This window comes from Benincasa hispida, chromosome 10 (genome assembly GCF_027475165.1).
Source record: "Benincasa hispida cultivar pf3 chromosome 10, pf3_genome.v1.1, whole genome shotgun sequence".
Classification (NCBI taxonomy): Eukaryota; Viridiplantae; Streptophyta; class Magnoliopsida; order Cucurbitales; family Cucurbitaceae; genus Benincasa; species Benincasa hispida.
The window spans coordinates 13,709,059-13,723,480 of NC_143487.1; the positions used below are offsets into that span (position 1 = coordinate 13,709,059).

A 14,422-nucleotide genomic window follows, 5' to 3' on the forward strand; every position below is an offset into this window, starting at 1 on the left:
TACATAATGCATATTATAAAACCCACCATTACTGTAAACCGATTTGATAAAAGAATGGAATTTGGAATCATAAACCTACAATCTGGCTTTGATACCAATTAAAGAAACTCTAACGGGAGAGAACCTTGAGCGAAAGCGGATCGACCAAATTCTATTTTTATTGAATATAAAATTTTACAGCAAACAAGTAACAAGATATGTATTTAATTTTAAATTACAGCATGCTTAAGAAAGGGTTGAAGGAACTCTTATCAAAGAGACCAGTGAGCGGAAGTGAAATCGTTCTAAATCCCATTGTGACAGAACATACACATTTACAATCGAACAAAAATAGTTATGCAAAAACTCTAAATTATAGTATGCTTCAAAAGGAAAATACTAAGGATCAAGGGAACTTACCCTAAGAACTATTCTTCTTGTTCCCTCGATGTAATAGCATAATCGTTCACCAACACGAACGTCACGCCTCAGCAATCTCCTCAATCACGAACAAACAACACTTGTTCCTCGAACAGTACGTAGACACCACCAGAAGGCTACCTCGGTATTCTCGGAGTGAGAATCTATGAGGTGTGGGCTCTGTGTAAATTTGATAGAGGAAAGGAGGATATATACGATCAATTTACACGATCGAGTAAGTGGAAGAAATAGAAAGTCTATCGTATAAACAAAAGGTACTCGATCGTTTAGTAAACGAGGCAGTCGTGTAGCTAACTTGCTCGTCTTTCACTCTCTCAAAGAGCTATGGTATAGCTCTCTCTTTTTACTCGATTGATTGGTATGCAATAATGCGATTCATAAAAAAAATGAACAATCTTTTCATTTTATTCTTTAGTTATTAAAACTAAAAATAACCTCCAACTTGCACGGTTAATGAAGAAAAGAAAATAACCGACTAAAATTATTTCATAATTGTTTTTATTGTAAATAAATATAATAATTAATTTATCATATTATATTTATAACCTATAGTTTTAATATCACATCATATGTAATATTTAAACTACAGTTCTTTTCTCCTTTATTTAATATAATTCATATTTATGTTAATTCCTCCAATTAATATATCTAATACATCAAATCAATAATATGACATATAATTGAATCAATTTAATTATATCATGTATAATCAAATTCTTTCTTATTAATTTGAACACTTCAAACCAATCCAAAATCTGATTCTCAACTTGAATTCATTGAGCTACCAAGGGGACCTTATAGATCTGTAGCTTGAAACTTCAATGGTACGTGAATAACTGACTAAACTCTTTAATCACGATATCCACCAAGGAACTCCACTAAAGACCGACATCTATACTCTTCTCACTACTGATATATTTTTGTATCCATTGGATATAACCAATCAACAGTATAGCTGGATCAATTTACCATTTTGCCCCTGTAGTTATATCTAACTCCTTAAGTACCACCTCTAATGAGCAATACATCATAATCCTACTATGAGTGAACACTTCTCAGGCTATGAGAAAGTGTGTAGTGCCACATTGTTCAAGTTTCAGAATCAGCCCTTAAGAGAGCAATCTATCTACTTACCCCTGCTTCAGGGAATGAGTGAATTCCATTTTGTGTAGCTGAGTTCTCAGCTCCCTAATCAGACGAATCCCCAAAGTGATAAGTTTGAGTCAGCAATCTGGCCACTCACACCCATACAAATCAAAGGACCGCCCTCATAGGTAGGAGTTCTTAACTCACTCAGGATTAAGGTCATGTTACCTATGGTCATCATAGTGAAATGAAAGTCTCTGTTATGAACAACGTTATATAACGAGACTAAACATTTCGTGGTCTAGTCTTATACAGACTCCTTTATATAGGATACCCCCGCTCGCATGTCTCCACATGAATGATCAGGATCAGACCATCTGTAGCATTTTATAACACTTGTAATATCTACAAAGCGGGTCATATCCGTAGTGTCACCAGGATAAGATTTCACTCATTTATCCATATACTACAGACCATTTAGGTTATCACTTAAGGCATGATCCACTTGTATGTCTCCACAAACGTGCTTAAGTTACAACGATAACTAGGGGTCTTAATTTATTGGTTTGTAGTTAATGCAACTAAAATATCTCATATTTTATAGAAAATAGTGAAGAAAATATCTCATATCATTACATCACAAAAGTTTGTTCATACACGTGTTTACAAACTACAGGACTCTATGAGATTTATGATATCAATCCCAACAAGGGTTTCAAAAAACCTTACATTTGAAGACCTTTCTTCACGTTTTCCCACGAACAGATCATGAACAACTTGAAGACTTTCTTCAAGATTAACCTCGAACAAAACCGAACACTACCACAAATGTTACCTTAGTATTCTTAGGGTGAGAACCTAGGAGTGGTGGGATTTGGCTATTTTGAATTTTAAGGGAAAACTTAATGTTTATGAGGAAGGCTAGCGAACTCTCTCAAAGACTCAAAATCACAAAACTTTTATGTCATTTTTTTTCAATCTCGATTATCCTTTTTCAAGAAGAAGAAGAAAGATTTCTTTTTTATATGCCAAATATAACTACCAGCCACTTACATGGGTAGAGAGAAAAGAAGGGGAAGGTAGTTGTAACTCCCTTTCTTATAAATAATAATAATAATAATATAAAAATGATAACTAACTTATCATATATATTAAATTATAAAAATGATAAATAACATATAACCTATAGTTTTAATATTGTATCACATACAATATAAGCTATAGTTTATTTTCTCTTTTATATGACATTTAATATAGATCTTATTTATATTAAATTTAACAACTATGAATTCAATTCATAGAAACTATATTTGAATCTTATTCAAATATTTATTTCCTTTCATTAAGCTATAATGTATCAATACATTATGACAATTATATCACATATAATTGAATCAACTTATTTATATCATATATAATTCAATCCCTCTATTAATTTGAACAATTTAAATTAATCCAAAAATTGATTCTCAACCAATCCTATTGAGCTACTAAGGGGACCTCATGGACCTGTAGCTTGAAGCTCTAACGGTACATGAATAATTAATTAAACTCTTTAATTATATTATTCACCATCCGTTAACTATCGGGCACTCTATTAAAGACCGACAACTGCACTTTTTGCACGACAGATATATTTCTGTGTCCATTGGATATAACCAATCAACAGTACAATGATCTTTCACAAATTGCTCGTAAGTACAACTATGCCAAATTACTGCTTTGCCCCTGTAGTTATATCTAACTCCTTAAGTACCACTGATCACTCTAATGAACAATAGATCATAGTCTAACTATGACTAAACCCCTCTCGGGTTAGGAGAGGATGTGGTGCCACATTGTTCAAGACCCAGAATTAGCCCTTAAGGGAGCAATTTATCTACTTACCCTTGCCTCAAGGAAGGAGTGAATTCCATCTTATGTAGCTGTGTTCCTAGCTCCCTAATCAGACGAATCCTCAAAATGGTAGACTTGTTGAGTCGGCGATCTGGCCACTCTCTCACTCATACAAATCAAAGGACCGCCCTCATAGGCAGGAGTTCACAACTCACTTAGGATTCAGGTCAAGTCACCTACGATCATCCTGGTGAAATGTTAGTCCCTTTATGAACAACGTTATATAATGGGGCTAAACATTTTGTGGTCTGGTCTTATACAAACTCCTTTGTATAGAATATCCTCACTCGCATATCTATACATAAATGATTACGATCAGATCATTTGTAGCACTTTACAACAATTGTAACACCTACAAAGCGGGCCATACTTGTAGTGTCACAAGGATAAGACACCCAACCTTATCCATCTACTATAGACCATTCAGGTTATCACTTAAACATGATCCACCCGTATGTCTTTACATACATGTGTAAGTTACAAAGATAACCTTGGATGTTAATTTATTGGTTTGTAGTTAATGCAACTAAAATATCGTATATTTTTTAGACAATGAATAAAATATCATATATTTTATTAAATACAAAATGAGTTTGTCCAACAATGTTTACAAATTATAAGACCCTACGAGATTTAGGCATGAATCCCAACAAAAATAACATGGAAACAAACAAATATATATAGTGTAATGTAAATATAAAAATTATGTAAAAAAATGAATGAAACCTTTTTAATAGAATGTTCTGAGTTGAGATTGAAAAGTGAATTTCGAAAAGAAGAAAAAAGTTTATAATATGTCCAGTTCTATTGTTAAAAAAAAAGTATTGTTTGACTATTTATTTATTAAAAAAACACATTATATTTTAAAGAACACATTATTTGACCAACTTTCTTTTTATTAGGATTTACATTAGTTGGGCTTTAAAAACCCATTAGAGATGAAAAAATCTGATGAATTTGAACCCTTGCCACTAAATCTTATTATTTAAGTTGAATTTTTATATATAAGCATGTGTCTCTGGTTCCTACGTGGCTCCATCATGTTTGTTGCTAATATGGAGATTAAATTCAAAATTTTAAAATCTATCGTCTTCAAACCATTTAGATATCGAAAATTTTGTAATCTAACCAAATAATAAATATGACATTAGATAGTGGACAAGAAGGACATCTCCAAAATAATGTTAATCACGTTAAAGAACGGTCGAGACCGATGACAAAATTCTTATTTCATAAAAGTTATGTTCATGTGAATTCAATCCATAAAAGTTTTATAAGATACCATCATATTTGGATATATTAAATAATATCTAAGAACATTTTAGGCGCTGATAATTTACCTCTACTTTCTATAATTTCTCAATTATTGGAATTTTTTATACGTTAAAATCAATTCTAATAAATAAAAAAAATTAATATGTTCAGTTAAAGATTTTCTAAACTAATTATTACTTATACAATAAGATTAAAAAAAAATCACGTGTATGAACCCGCTCTAACTCAATATCCATTCCTTTTGAATAATAATAAATAAATAAAACAATATTATTCATTCAAATCTTTTTATTATTATTTATCTTTTTTACCTAAGGATAGGTATACATTTTTATTAAAAAAAATAATAATAAGCCTACATAATAATAATATTCATGTTGGATCCAGTGATTCTACAAAATTTGGTCATTCAAATCCCAACCTCCTTGCCGCTTTTACTGGTGTACAATGCCTGTAAAAAAATAAAAAATCAAATATAATTTTTTTAAAGAAATTAATGAATATTTCGGAAATAATTGAATTAAAATAATAATTAGCCTAATCAATGGTGAAGAATGAATCTGGTTGAAAAAAGGAGTGATCGGAAAAAAAGAGTGATCGACTTCAAAAAATGAAGTTAGGGCAGAAAAAGGCGGTGGCAAGAAGTGTTGTTGCAGCAACTGGAGGCTGAGCATACGGTGGAGTTTTGCCTCTTTCAGAAGCAGCTGCCGCCGTAGTCCGTCTTGGTCCTCGAAATCCTTTTCAAACTGCTTGCTAATCCTCCGTATCTTATATTTATTTATTCTTTTATTATAAAAACTATGGGTACTCGTTAAAAGATATTATTTTTAGACCAAATATAATTTTCAAATGAGTTTTTTTTTTTCCCCTGAAAAGACATCAATTTTATAAAGCCTCTTGGGCAAATGACGTAATGTCCTCCACAAATTGGTCGTCATAGACTCATAGGTGGTAGTCTTGTGGAGTTAAAGTTAAATGTAATATTGGAGGCGATTTTCTACGGAGATGGTTATCGAAGTATGTCTCCAGAGTAAGGTGTCAAAGTCTGGTCGCCAACTATGGATGTCTTCAGGGTTGGGAGTTGCTAAAGTTGACCATCTTGGAGAGAGAGAGGGAGTAAGAGGGAAGATGAAGTTTCTCTTTCAATAGTAAACATGGTTGAACTTGGTGGAGTTAAGTTATTTAACATCAACCAAATCAAATAAACCTAACTCAACTCAACCACGTTAATACCCAAACACCTTCTAAATATTGATAATTTTTCAATTTTTATTATTTAGTAAAAAAATAAGTTTGGTGCAAAGGTAAATATTGCAACACCTAGCCAAGTGAAAATTATTAGATTTTATTAGATGTTATAGTATTACATTTATCTACATCCATTAATTTTTAAGTCCGTTGATGATTTAGACAAATTTCAAACTTCAATCATATGACAATGAAAGAGAAATTCTTATAAATACAAAAATTCAAAAAATATTTACACCTTATAATAAAAAGTCCTAAAAATACTTTGTCTTTTTAAAACTTTTTATTATAAAGTGTAAATATTTTTAAATATTTTTTATATTTAAAAAGGTCCCATATGAAATTTAACGAACAGTGATACACTAAGCAAATTAAAATTTGATTTTATCTAAAAAAAAATTTGAATATTTAAAACTTGTATGAAATTTTAGGCCCTTTTATAAGCATTTCGTTTCGTTGATTTTAGTTTTAGTTTTTTTTTCTTCTCCACATTTTCTTACATGTATTCTTAACCAAATTATTTTTTTCCCTAAAGTTTGACTTGGTTTTTGAAAACATGAGTAAAAAGAAAATAAGAGAACAATGAATTTAAATATGGAATGGATGTTTGTAGGTTTATTTTTTTTTTAAAAAAATGAAAAATGAAAAATGAAAATCTCGTTTAGTTAGGGTGAAAACGGTTCGGTTCGATTCGATTTGGTGGTCAAACTAAACCGAACCGATTTTTTTAAAATGTGAAACCGAGAACCAATTTATTGGTTCAATATGCGGTTCGGTTCGGCTTCAAATTCAGTTTTGACATTTTTAAAAAAATCCATGTTATATTCTTTTTTAATTAAAAACAGTTCAGTTCGGTTTTAAATTCGGTTTTGTTCTTTAAATTAAAAGCGGTTCGGTTAAATTCGGTTTTACTCTTGTTTTAAATATATAAACAAATATATATATATTAGTTAAAAACGGTTCGGTTCGGTTTCAAATTATCTTCAAACCAGATCGAACCGAATTTTTCAGTTTCACTAAGTTTTTAGTTCGATTCGGTTCGATTTTTAGAAACGGTTTGGTTTTTGCAGTTTGAATGATCACCCCTACGTTTAGTAACTATTTGGTTTTTTTTTTTTAAAAAAAATTAAGGTTATAAACAATACTTCCACCTCCAAATTTATTCTTTTTTATTTTCTTTTTACTAATAATTTAAAAAACAAGTCAAATTTTAAAAACCGACAAAAATAGTTTTAAAAAACTTATTTTTATTTTTAAAATTTGATTAAAGAATTCGGTCATTGTATTTAAAAAAATAAAAAATAAAAGACGAAATAGTTACGCTTAATTTTTAATATTTATTTCTGGTCACTGTCACATATTCTTTGCTTTTTATTGATATCCAAATTTCGAAAGGTATTTTTAAAATCATTAAAGGTATATATACATATAGGAAGCAGATTATTTTATTAAACATAGTTTCCACTCTCAAGCACTGCACTTTTCCCAATTACCCTATCAGTCCTTCCCTCATAAAACCCATCATTTTCGTCGAAATTCGTCGCCGGAGCAGCCTCGCCGGAACTCCACTATTTCGCAACCTAGTTATCAACAGACGGTACGTTTTTCCTGTACACTTGAATGGTAAAAACAAGTTAGAATTTGTGTTTCTGAGTCCATTTCTAGGTCTTCTCCTGCTCGAAAATTTCCACGATCGTCGTTGATTCGTCTTATGTGCAAGATGATAATGATGTCTTCTTTTATTAAAACCATGAGTTTGGTTTGTGGTATAAGTACAGTTCTTTTCTCATTAATTCTGGTGCAGTGAAATGGTGGGCTCGAAGAAATTTGGGTAATAGTTCGTTTAACAAGGAACCTCCGTCTTTGGAAAAGTTTCTATGAAGATTCATGCTTCTCCGCGTGGTACATGCTGTGTTCAGTGAATGAGACAATACTACTTCGGATTAGAAGAAGAATCAGAATGGTATGCTTTAAAACTCTCGAAGTATGAATTTCTAGGTTTGTTGCTTAAAAGCCGTTCGTGTCTGAGCTTGAAAGATTACTAGATTTGAGTAATGGCTATGTTCTAAGTGTTTGAGCAACATCTCATGGAATAATCCGATTGAATTTTTGAACTGAAACAGTTCCCCTCTTTTAATTTGTATATAGTTAGATTTACCCATATTCAAAGTTAAAACTAGGGCATATTTTAGGGTTTAATTCGGTGTTATGGTTTTGTATGGTAGGCTTTAGTGATTTTGATGTCCTGAATATTTGATTGGCTTCCTTGTTTCATCACTCAAATCATGAGTGTTTAAGATTGCAAAACGAAATCAATATTTTTAGGATTTGAGACTAGCTCAATTTTTCCTGTATACAACTTACTGGAGCACAAACTCATTGTGTACCACCTTGCAAAAAAAAAAAAAAAAAAAAAGACCTTTTGGATAAAGAATCCTTTTGAAAAACCATTGGGAAGAGTGGTCTTAGACTCAGAAAGAGATTAAACCGAAAGTGTGACAGTAAATCATCTTTTCCCATTGATTCTTTACTGATTTCTCCCCTGAATAATTATTTCTTGGCGGACTATGATTTTGGAAAAGACAGAGAATCCACTTTGCTCTGATTATTTGTGATTTTCTGTCCAGAATAAAGGTTTGTGGATGACAAAGGGTCCTGGGCATGAAAATGATGCAAATTCAACTTTTGACAGCCCATCATTATTAGACACAAAGCGAGCACATCACTGGTTTATAGATGGTTGTGAAGCACAGGTTTTCCCCAACAAGAAGCAAGCCATTCAAGCTCCAAGCAGTAAAATGACTGGAGCACTGTCTAATATGAACGTTTTTCCGTGGGAGCATCATACTGCTAATTATCAGTCTGTTTCACATCAACTTATTGGTCGCTTATTTGGGCCTGAATCATTAAGGTCTGCTGACTTTGATCTAACTAAAGCATCTTCTGTAATTTCGGATAATTTGGACCTCAGGAGAAAAGGTATTGAAGTTGAAGACCATTATGGAGAGGATGCATCTGTTGGGTTGTCTATTTCTAATGGTATGGAGGACCCTGAAACCTCTCCTAGATATGGAGGAATTAGAAAAGCGAAAGTCAATCAGGTTGAAGATAATATACATGATCTACAACCTTGTCTAAGAAGTAATTCTAATAGGGAAGATGGTGGTCAACTCACCATAGAAAGTTATTATAAAGAAATTGAAACAGGTCTTGTATCTGTGGGATCAGCCTATATTAAGGAGGATGACAGTTTCAGTTTGATGAACCAAACCTCTAATGATGGGGATCACCATATTAGGTTTTTAGGTCATAGTGGGAAGGTAGATGATAATGTTGTCTCCATTGGTGATGATTATGGTAAGAGAGATGCAAATATAATCTCATTTGATGGATTTCCTGATGAGCAAGATATTATATCCTTAGGCAGGTCTCTTGGTAACCATGACTCAACATTCTACGAACCTTCCTTCCAAGCATCTGAAGCTGATGGTGTCACAGAGTTGGAATCATCAAGTTTAGATGTACCTGTAAGCAGTTCTCAGATAGCTAAGCAAAAGCTTGATATGACGCTGAAGAGTAGACCAGAATACAAAACGAGGAAAGAAGCTCCAAACAGCTTTCCTTCAAATGTTAGAAGTTTAATATCGACCGGTATGCTCGATGGTGTTCCTGTTAAGTATGTTTCTGTAACCAGAGAGGTAACTTTTTTTTCTTCGCTTCATTTGCACAATAAAGTGTGCTTGCCATGTGGTTTGCTCATACCCTTCACTGATTTTATTAGGAGCTTCGTGGAATAATTAGGGGATCTGGCTATCTTTGTGGATGCCAATCTTGCAACTTTTCCAAAGTAAGTCACCAAAATTCGCCCCTCATGCTACAGTTAAAGATTAATTCAGTCAGATCATACCTAACTTACTCTTTCTGTGTTTCCTTGGAAGATGCTTAATGCGTATGAGTTCGAGCGGCATGCTGGCTGCAAAACAAAACACCCAAATAATCATATATACTTTGAGAATGGGAAGACTATTTACCAGATTGTACAAGAGTTAAGAAGCACTCCGGAGAGCTTGTTGTTTGATACAATTCAAACTATATTTGGTGCACCTATCAATCAGAAATCTTTTCAGATTTGGAAAGGTAAAGGCTAGTTTTTTTTTTTTGCTTTGGAAATACAACCACAAACAACTCTTGCTCCCTCAATCACACTCAACTCACCACACACACACACCACCAACACCGTGTTTGAGAGTTAAGATTGCTGCAGAGTCTGCAACTGTGCTCTTCACTCAAAATATATATTTTCCACTGAATTTTTTCAGAATCATTTCAAGCAGCTACCCGCGAGCTTCAGCGCATATATGGCAAGGATGAACTTAACCTTTAGTAGACTAGAATTCATTGCGAGTTCTATAAATGCAAGACAAGCTTAGGTGGATAGTGTTCAAGAGAATAAAATTTTTTCATGCTAACTGATTCATGGTCTGTACGATTTCGAAGTTGAAAATAAGTATTTCTGTCCTACTCGCCTAGATGCATCAGGATGGTGGTTAGAATTCAGTTTCGTATTAGAAAAGGAAACCATGTATCAAGTACCTTGAACAATGGGGGGTTAGGATTTGGATTTTGCACCTTGTTTGGAGCGTTCGTCACCATTTTGTGTTGGAAACAACACCCACATTGTAAATCTCTTATTACATGAAAGCCTGACTCAACTTTCTGTCAACTGTTAAATTGTGTAGCTGTAGAGTGTATGTATTATTGGGGGTTGATATTTGAACACATGGAAATTTTAACCTTTTTGTTGAAGTTGCTTCTATTTTTTTGCACATTCATTTGTTGAAAGTTGAATAGATTTTGCTCGATTGTAAGATAAAGGCCTACAATTTATTGCTGCACAGTAATAGATATCGCAAGTGTATTAAAAACAGGTCAAAACTTCATTGCAACATAGAATAAAACATTACTTGCAATTAAAAGGAAACAACATTTAATTGTTAAATAAAGTCGTTAAATCTAGATTTTGTTAGACTTTGATATTATACCAATATGTTTACATTTCTCTTTACTTGTAGGTTTGAAAATTTGTAGGTAGGCCAACAAATCAAATATTAATTAGGGAGTAAAAAACATTACAATAGGTTGAATTAAAGACTTCCATCAAATGCCATGTTATAAATTTGCTTAAACAGATGGTTTAAGTTTATTTAGGTAAATTTAACTATATCAATATTTTAATGATCCCTTATAAGTATATTTAAATATTCAATTTACACAATAAGCTTGACACAGCTTTCTTGCACCATCCACTTCGGTGAAAAATAGTAACATTACCAAAATAAGTTTTACCATTCTAAAGAAAAAAATAGTTGCTTTATATACAAACCATCTTATAAGTTAAAGCAAACAAATAATTGGGACATCATCGTTTCTAAAAAGCCAAAAAGAAAATGTTGAAAAAAAAAATTAAATCTCTTAATAATATAGACATGATCACAAATGAAATTCAAAAACACGAAAGTACCTATCTATCTATTACACACTAAATGAAGTTCAAAAGAATTACAAAATAACTTGATTTTCCCATCAATAAAGTATGACTTCAATATATGACTACTTCAAAGGGTTTTGATCATCTTAAGAACCACAGCAAGCTGATTTTTGCGCAGCCTGACCAGCATTGGCTCCCTGGTCCTGTTGATTAATCTTGATCGTCAAAGGCTGCAAAACGTAACAAACACCAGACTTTTAAGTTCATGAATTTATGAAAGTTGTAGCATAGGTATATATAATGGGAAAACAAGAAGTTATAGGTTATGTTATTCTTATTGTTTGGGTGAAATTAAAGCAGAAAAACGATTCAATACCTCGGCTTTTGAATCAGTATCAGCGAGACGTTGCTTGATATCCCTTGCTATTGAGAAGAAAACTTCTTCCACATTAAGATTTGTCTTTGCACTCTGTAATGCAAATATCTTTCAGCCTACAACTTTACACTCTTGTGGAAAAATTACACAGGTGGAAGAGCTAGCAACTCACAGTTTCAAAGAATTTGATCCCATACTCATCAGCAAGCGCCTGTCCTTTGGATGTAGGCACAGCCTGTAAGAGAAGGATATTAAAAGATGGGGTAACGTGGAGGGCTTCAGAGATAAAGTAATCTTAGTTGAGGCTTGGAAGATAGAATTTTCAACATTTTTGTCCCCTAAAATCTGTTTGGTAACTATTTTCTTCTTGAATATAATGTAACGACTATACATAAGAAGTCCAAAGCATGTATCGACTACAGTTCATTCACAAGCTGCGAGGTGAGTAGGACAACCATTTAGAGCTGAAGCCTTTCTTTTCATTTCCTTACAGTAGAATATAACATACTCTTTTGCTTTCATCCATGTCGGCCTTGTTTCCAACCAATATCTTGTTGACATTATCAGAAGCATGTTGTTCGATATTGCGAATCCAATTTCTAATATCTGAAAATGGTTAGAAAAGAATAAGAAACGAGTAGGCCAAATAAAATGATAACGAAAATGGATGCTATGAAATGTCGTTGACCATCCACCTCATAGGAAAAAGCATAATGAATGAAGGATATGTTGGATTCAATGCAAATTGTATACGAAGATTAAATGTAATTCACCAAAAGAAAATTCTGAAGAAGAAATGGTAAAAATGGTACATACTGTTGAAAGATGATTCATCAGTTACATCATAGACCAGCAATATGCCCATTGCTCCACGGTAGTAAGCTGAAAACAACAAACAGAACAGTTGAGAAACTCTGCTAATCTAAATATTTATTATGACCATTAATCCTTATGATACACTCTATCTAGTACATGAAACAACACCGAGAACATCTTGTTAAATGAAGAAAAGAGAATTAATCTCCATATGCAGCAAAGAAGAAACTGCAACCTATCCTGTCCAACATCACCATTAATAATCCGAATCCACAAAAGATTTACAATTTAGGAAGAGATCCTAAAGACGAACCACTAGTCAATTTCATTCAATACAATGTTGATATCTATCACGGTTTCACCTCTTAGCAACAGACAAGTCCATAATCATGAAGGATGGAAAAGAATACCTGTGGTGATTGTACGGAAGCGCTCTTGACCAGCTGTATCCCAAATTTGAAGCTTGATCCGTTTTCCATCAAGTTCAATGGTCCTGATTTTAAAATCAATACTGCAGGAGGGGAAAAAATGATATAGTTAGTTCAGAAGAAATCTTTTTAAGTACATTAATCCATGCGACTTTCATAATCCCACAAGACATGGGCATTTACATTCATATAGAAAATTGAAGTTCACACACCCAATGGTAGTAATAAAACTTGTGGTGAAGGAACCATCAGAGAAACGTAAGAGAAGGCAACTCTTACCAACACCTGCACACAAAAAAGCAACAAAAATGAACAGAAACAGAGAACATCATTAGCATTAGGTGGCATTACAATGTGAACCGAATCAGCAATTGAACAGAAAGAATGCCGTACATCTTGAAATAGAAATATTCAAATTTACATAATGTAAAATACATCGAATCAGCAACAAATGTCCTCAATCACCAAATCAATCTCAGCGTAATCGACATTATCATCCAAACGAAAAACTAAAAAAAACAGATCCCAGATCCAAGAAAAACAAACATTCCCAATTGATTTCCTCCCGCGTTTTTCCCAATCAACAAACGATATGGAGATAACCTCAAAAAAAAAAAAAAAGATTAGAAAATGAGGCTATATTTGAAACCGAAAAGAAAATTACGCACCGCTATCGCCGATTAAAAGAAGCTTTATGAGATAATCATAATCCGCCCGAGCTCTTGCAGGTGGAGCAGCCATGACAATTGCAATCAAACCGATTCAGGAAACAAAACGCTCTCAGAAATAACCTAAACCATCATCAAAACAACCCCAAATGAAGAAAAGACACGCAAACTCAACAAACTCCAATATTTACGAACAAAAGATAGAAAGGCAGAAAAATCCTAAATGCTAGAGAAATGTACCGATTCCAATACAGAAAACAGGAGAATAACCACAACCCAGTCTCCAGTATGCGCGTGCGGTGGCGCGTGGGAGTTTAGAAAGAGATCGACAGTGATTCGCTGGTCAGCTTAGCGATTTCAGCCAAAAAAGGGAAGAAAATTCTGAGCGGCTCATCACCTGTAAAGAGAGCTTTTTTTTCGGACTTTATTTCCTTTCTTAAGCCGATGGAAATGAAATGACGAACCAGACCCTCAATTTTCACCAATTATCTACTGACAGCTGTCTTAACCTGTAGCCTTTTATGCCACGTGTAATAGTAGGGTTAGGGGATTTTTTTTTAAATTATTATTATTTTATAAAAAAATTTAAGTTAAAAAGGGTGAGGTGACAAATCAAATTTCTACTGGAAATGATTGGTGGTGTTAATTTCTTTAAGTACAATTGGAGATAGAATGATTCAAGCCACGTACTTTATAGTTACCAGAACACTCGAATATCAAT

At 33.1% G+C, this 14,422-nt stretch overlaps 2 protein-coding genes across 3 annotated transcripts; one reads left to right on the forward strand and one right to left on the reverse strand.

Moving 5' to 3' along the window:
* The first annotated feature begins 7,298 nt into the window (after positions 1-7,298).
* On the forward strand, positions 7,299-10,731 carry LOC120089449 (DNA-binding protein). The gene is made up of 6 exons (XM_039046924.2): positions 7,299-7,522; positions 7,730-7,888; positions 8,553-9,623; positions 9,707-9,772; positions 9,864-10,062; positions 10,245-10,731. Exons 2-6 carry the CDS (start codon positions 7,832-7,834, stop codon positions 10,307-10,309), a joined length of 1,458 nt encoding a protein of 485 aa, XP_038902852.2. The 5' UTR covers positions 7,299-7,522; positions 7,730-7,831; the 3' UTR covers positions 10,310-10,731.
* Positions 10,732-11,276: 545 nt separating this feature from the next.
* Positions 11,277-14,174, reverse strand: LOC120087816 (Ras-related small GTP-binding family protein). Of its 2 annotated transcripts, none has more exons than XM_039044726.2 (9): positions 13,942-14,174; positions 13,702-13,824; positions 13,246-13,318; positions 13,016-13,116; positions 12,606-12,671; positions 12,298-12,395; positions 11,962-12,024; positions 11,790-11,882; positions 11,277-11,643 (listed from the first exon to the last, which is right to left on the reverse strand). In XM_039044726.2, the coding sequence occupies exons 2-9, from the start codon at positions 13,772-13,774 to the stop codon at positions 11,560-11,562; spliced, it is 651 nt and encodes a 216-aa protein (XP_038900654.1). In that variant the 5' UTR covers positions 13,775-13,824; positions 13,942-14,174; the 3' UTR covers positions 11,277-11,559. The 2 variants fall into 2 exon arrangements, with proteins under 2 accessions (XP_038900654.1, XP_090162070.1); XM_090305944.1 differs by having other exon boundaries at positions 12,281-12,395; positions 13,942-14,109.
* Positions 14,175-14,422: the final 248 nt, after the last annotated feature.

What these genes read in the sequence shown, in the direction of transcription:
- LOC120087816 (XM_039044726.2), bottom strand. Translation starts at nt 13,774, where the DNA reads ATGGCTGCTCCACCTGCAAGAGCTCGGGCGGATTATGATTATCTCATA. An exon ending in TCTTTTAATCGGCGATAGCG is followed by an intron (nt 13,319 to 13,701) that starts GTGCGTAATTTT and finishes TTTTGTGTGCAG; the next exon opens with GTGTTGGTAAGAGTTGCCTT. An exon ending in CTTCCGTACAATCACCACAG is followed by an intron (nt 12,672 to 13,015) that starts GTATTCTTTTCC and finishes TGTTGTTTTCAG; the next exon opens with CTTACTACCGTGGAGCAATG.
- LOC120089449 (XM_039046924.2), top strand. Translation starts at nt 7,832, where the DNA reads ATGCTGTGTTCAGTGAATGAGACAATACTACTTCGGATTAGAAGAAGA. An exon ending in AATCTTGCAACTTTTCCAAA is followed by an intron (nt 9,773 to 9,863) that starts GTAAGTCACCAA and finishes TTTCCTTGGAAG; the next exon opens with ATGCTTAATGCGTATGAGTT. An exon ending in ATCTTTTCAGATTTGGAAAG is followed by an intron (nt 10,063 to 10,244) that starts GTAAAGGCTAGT and finishes GAATTTTTTCAG; the next exon opens with AATCATTTCAAGCAGCTACC.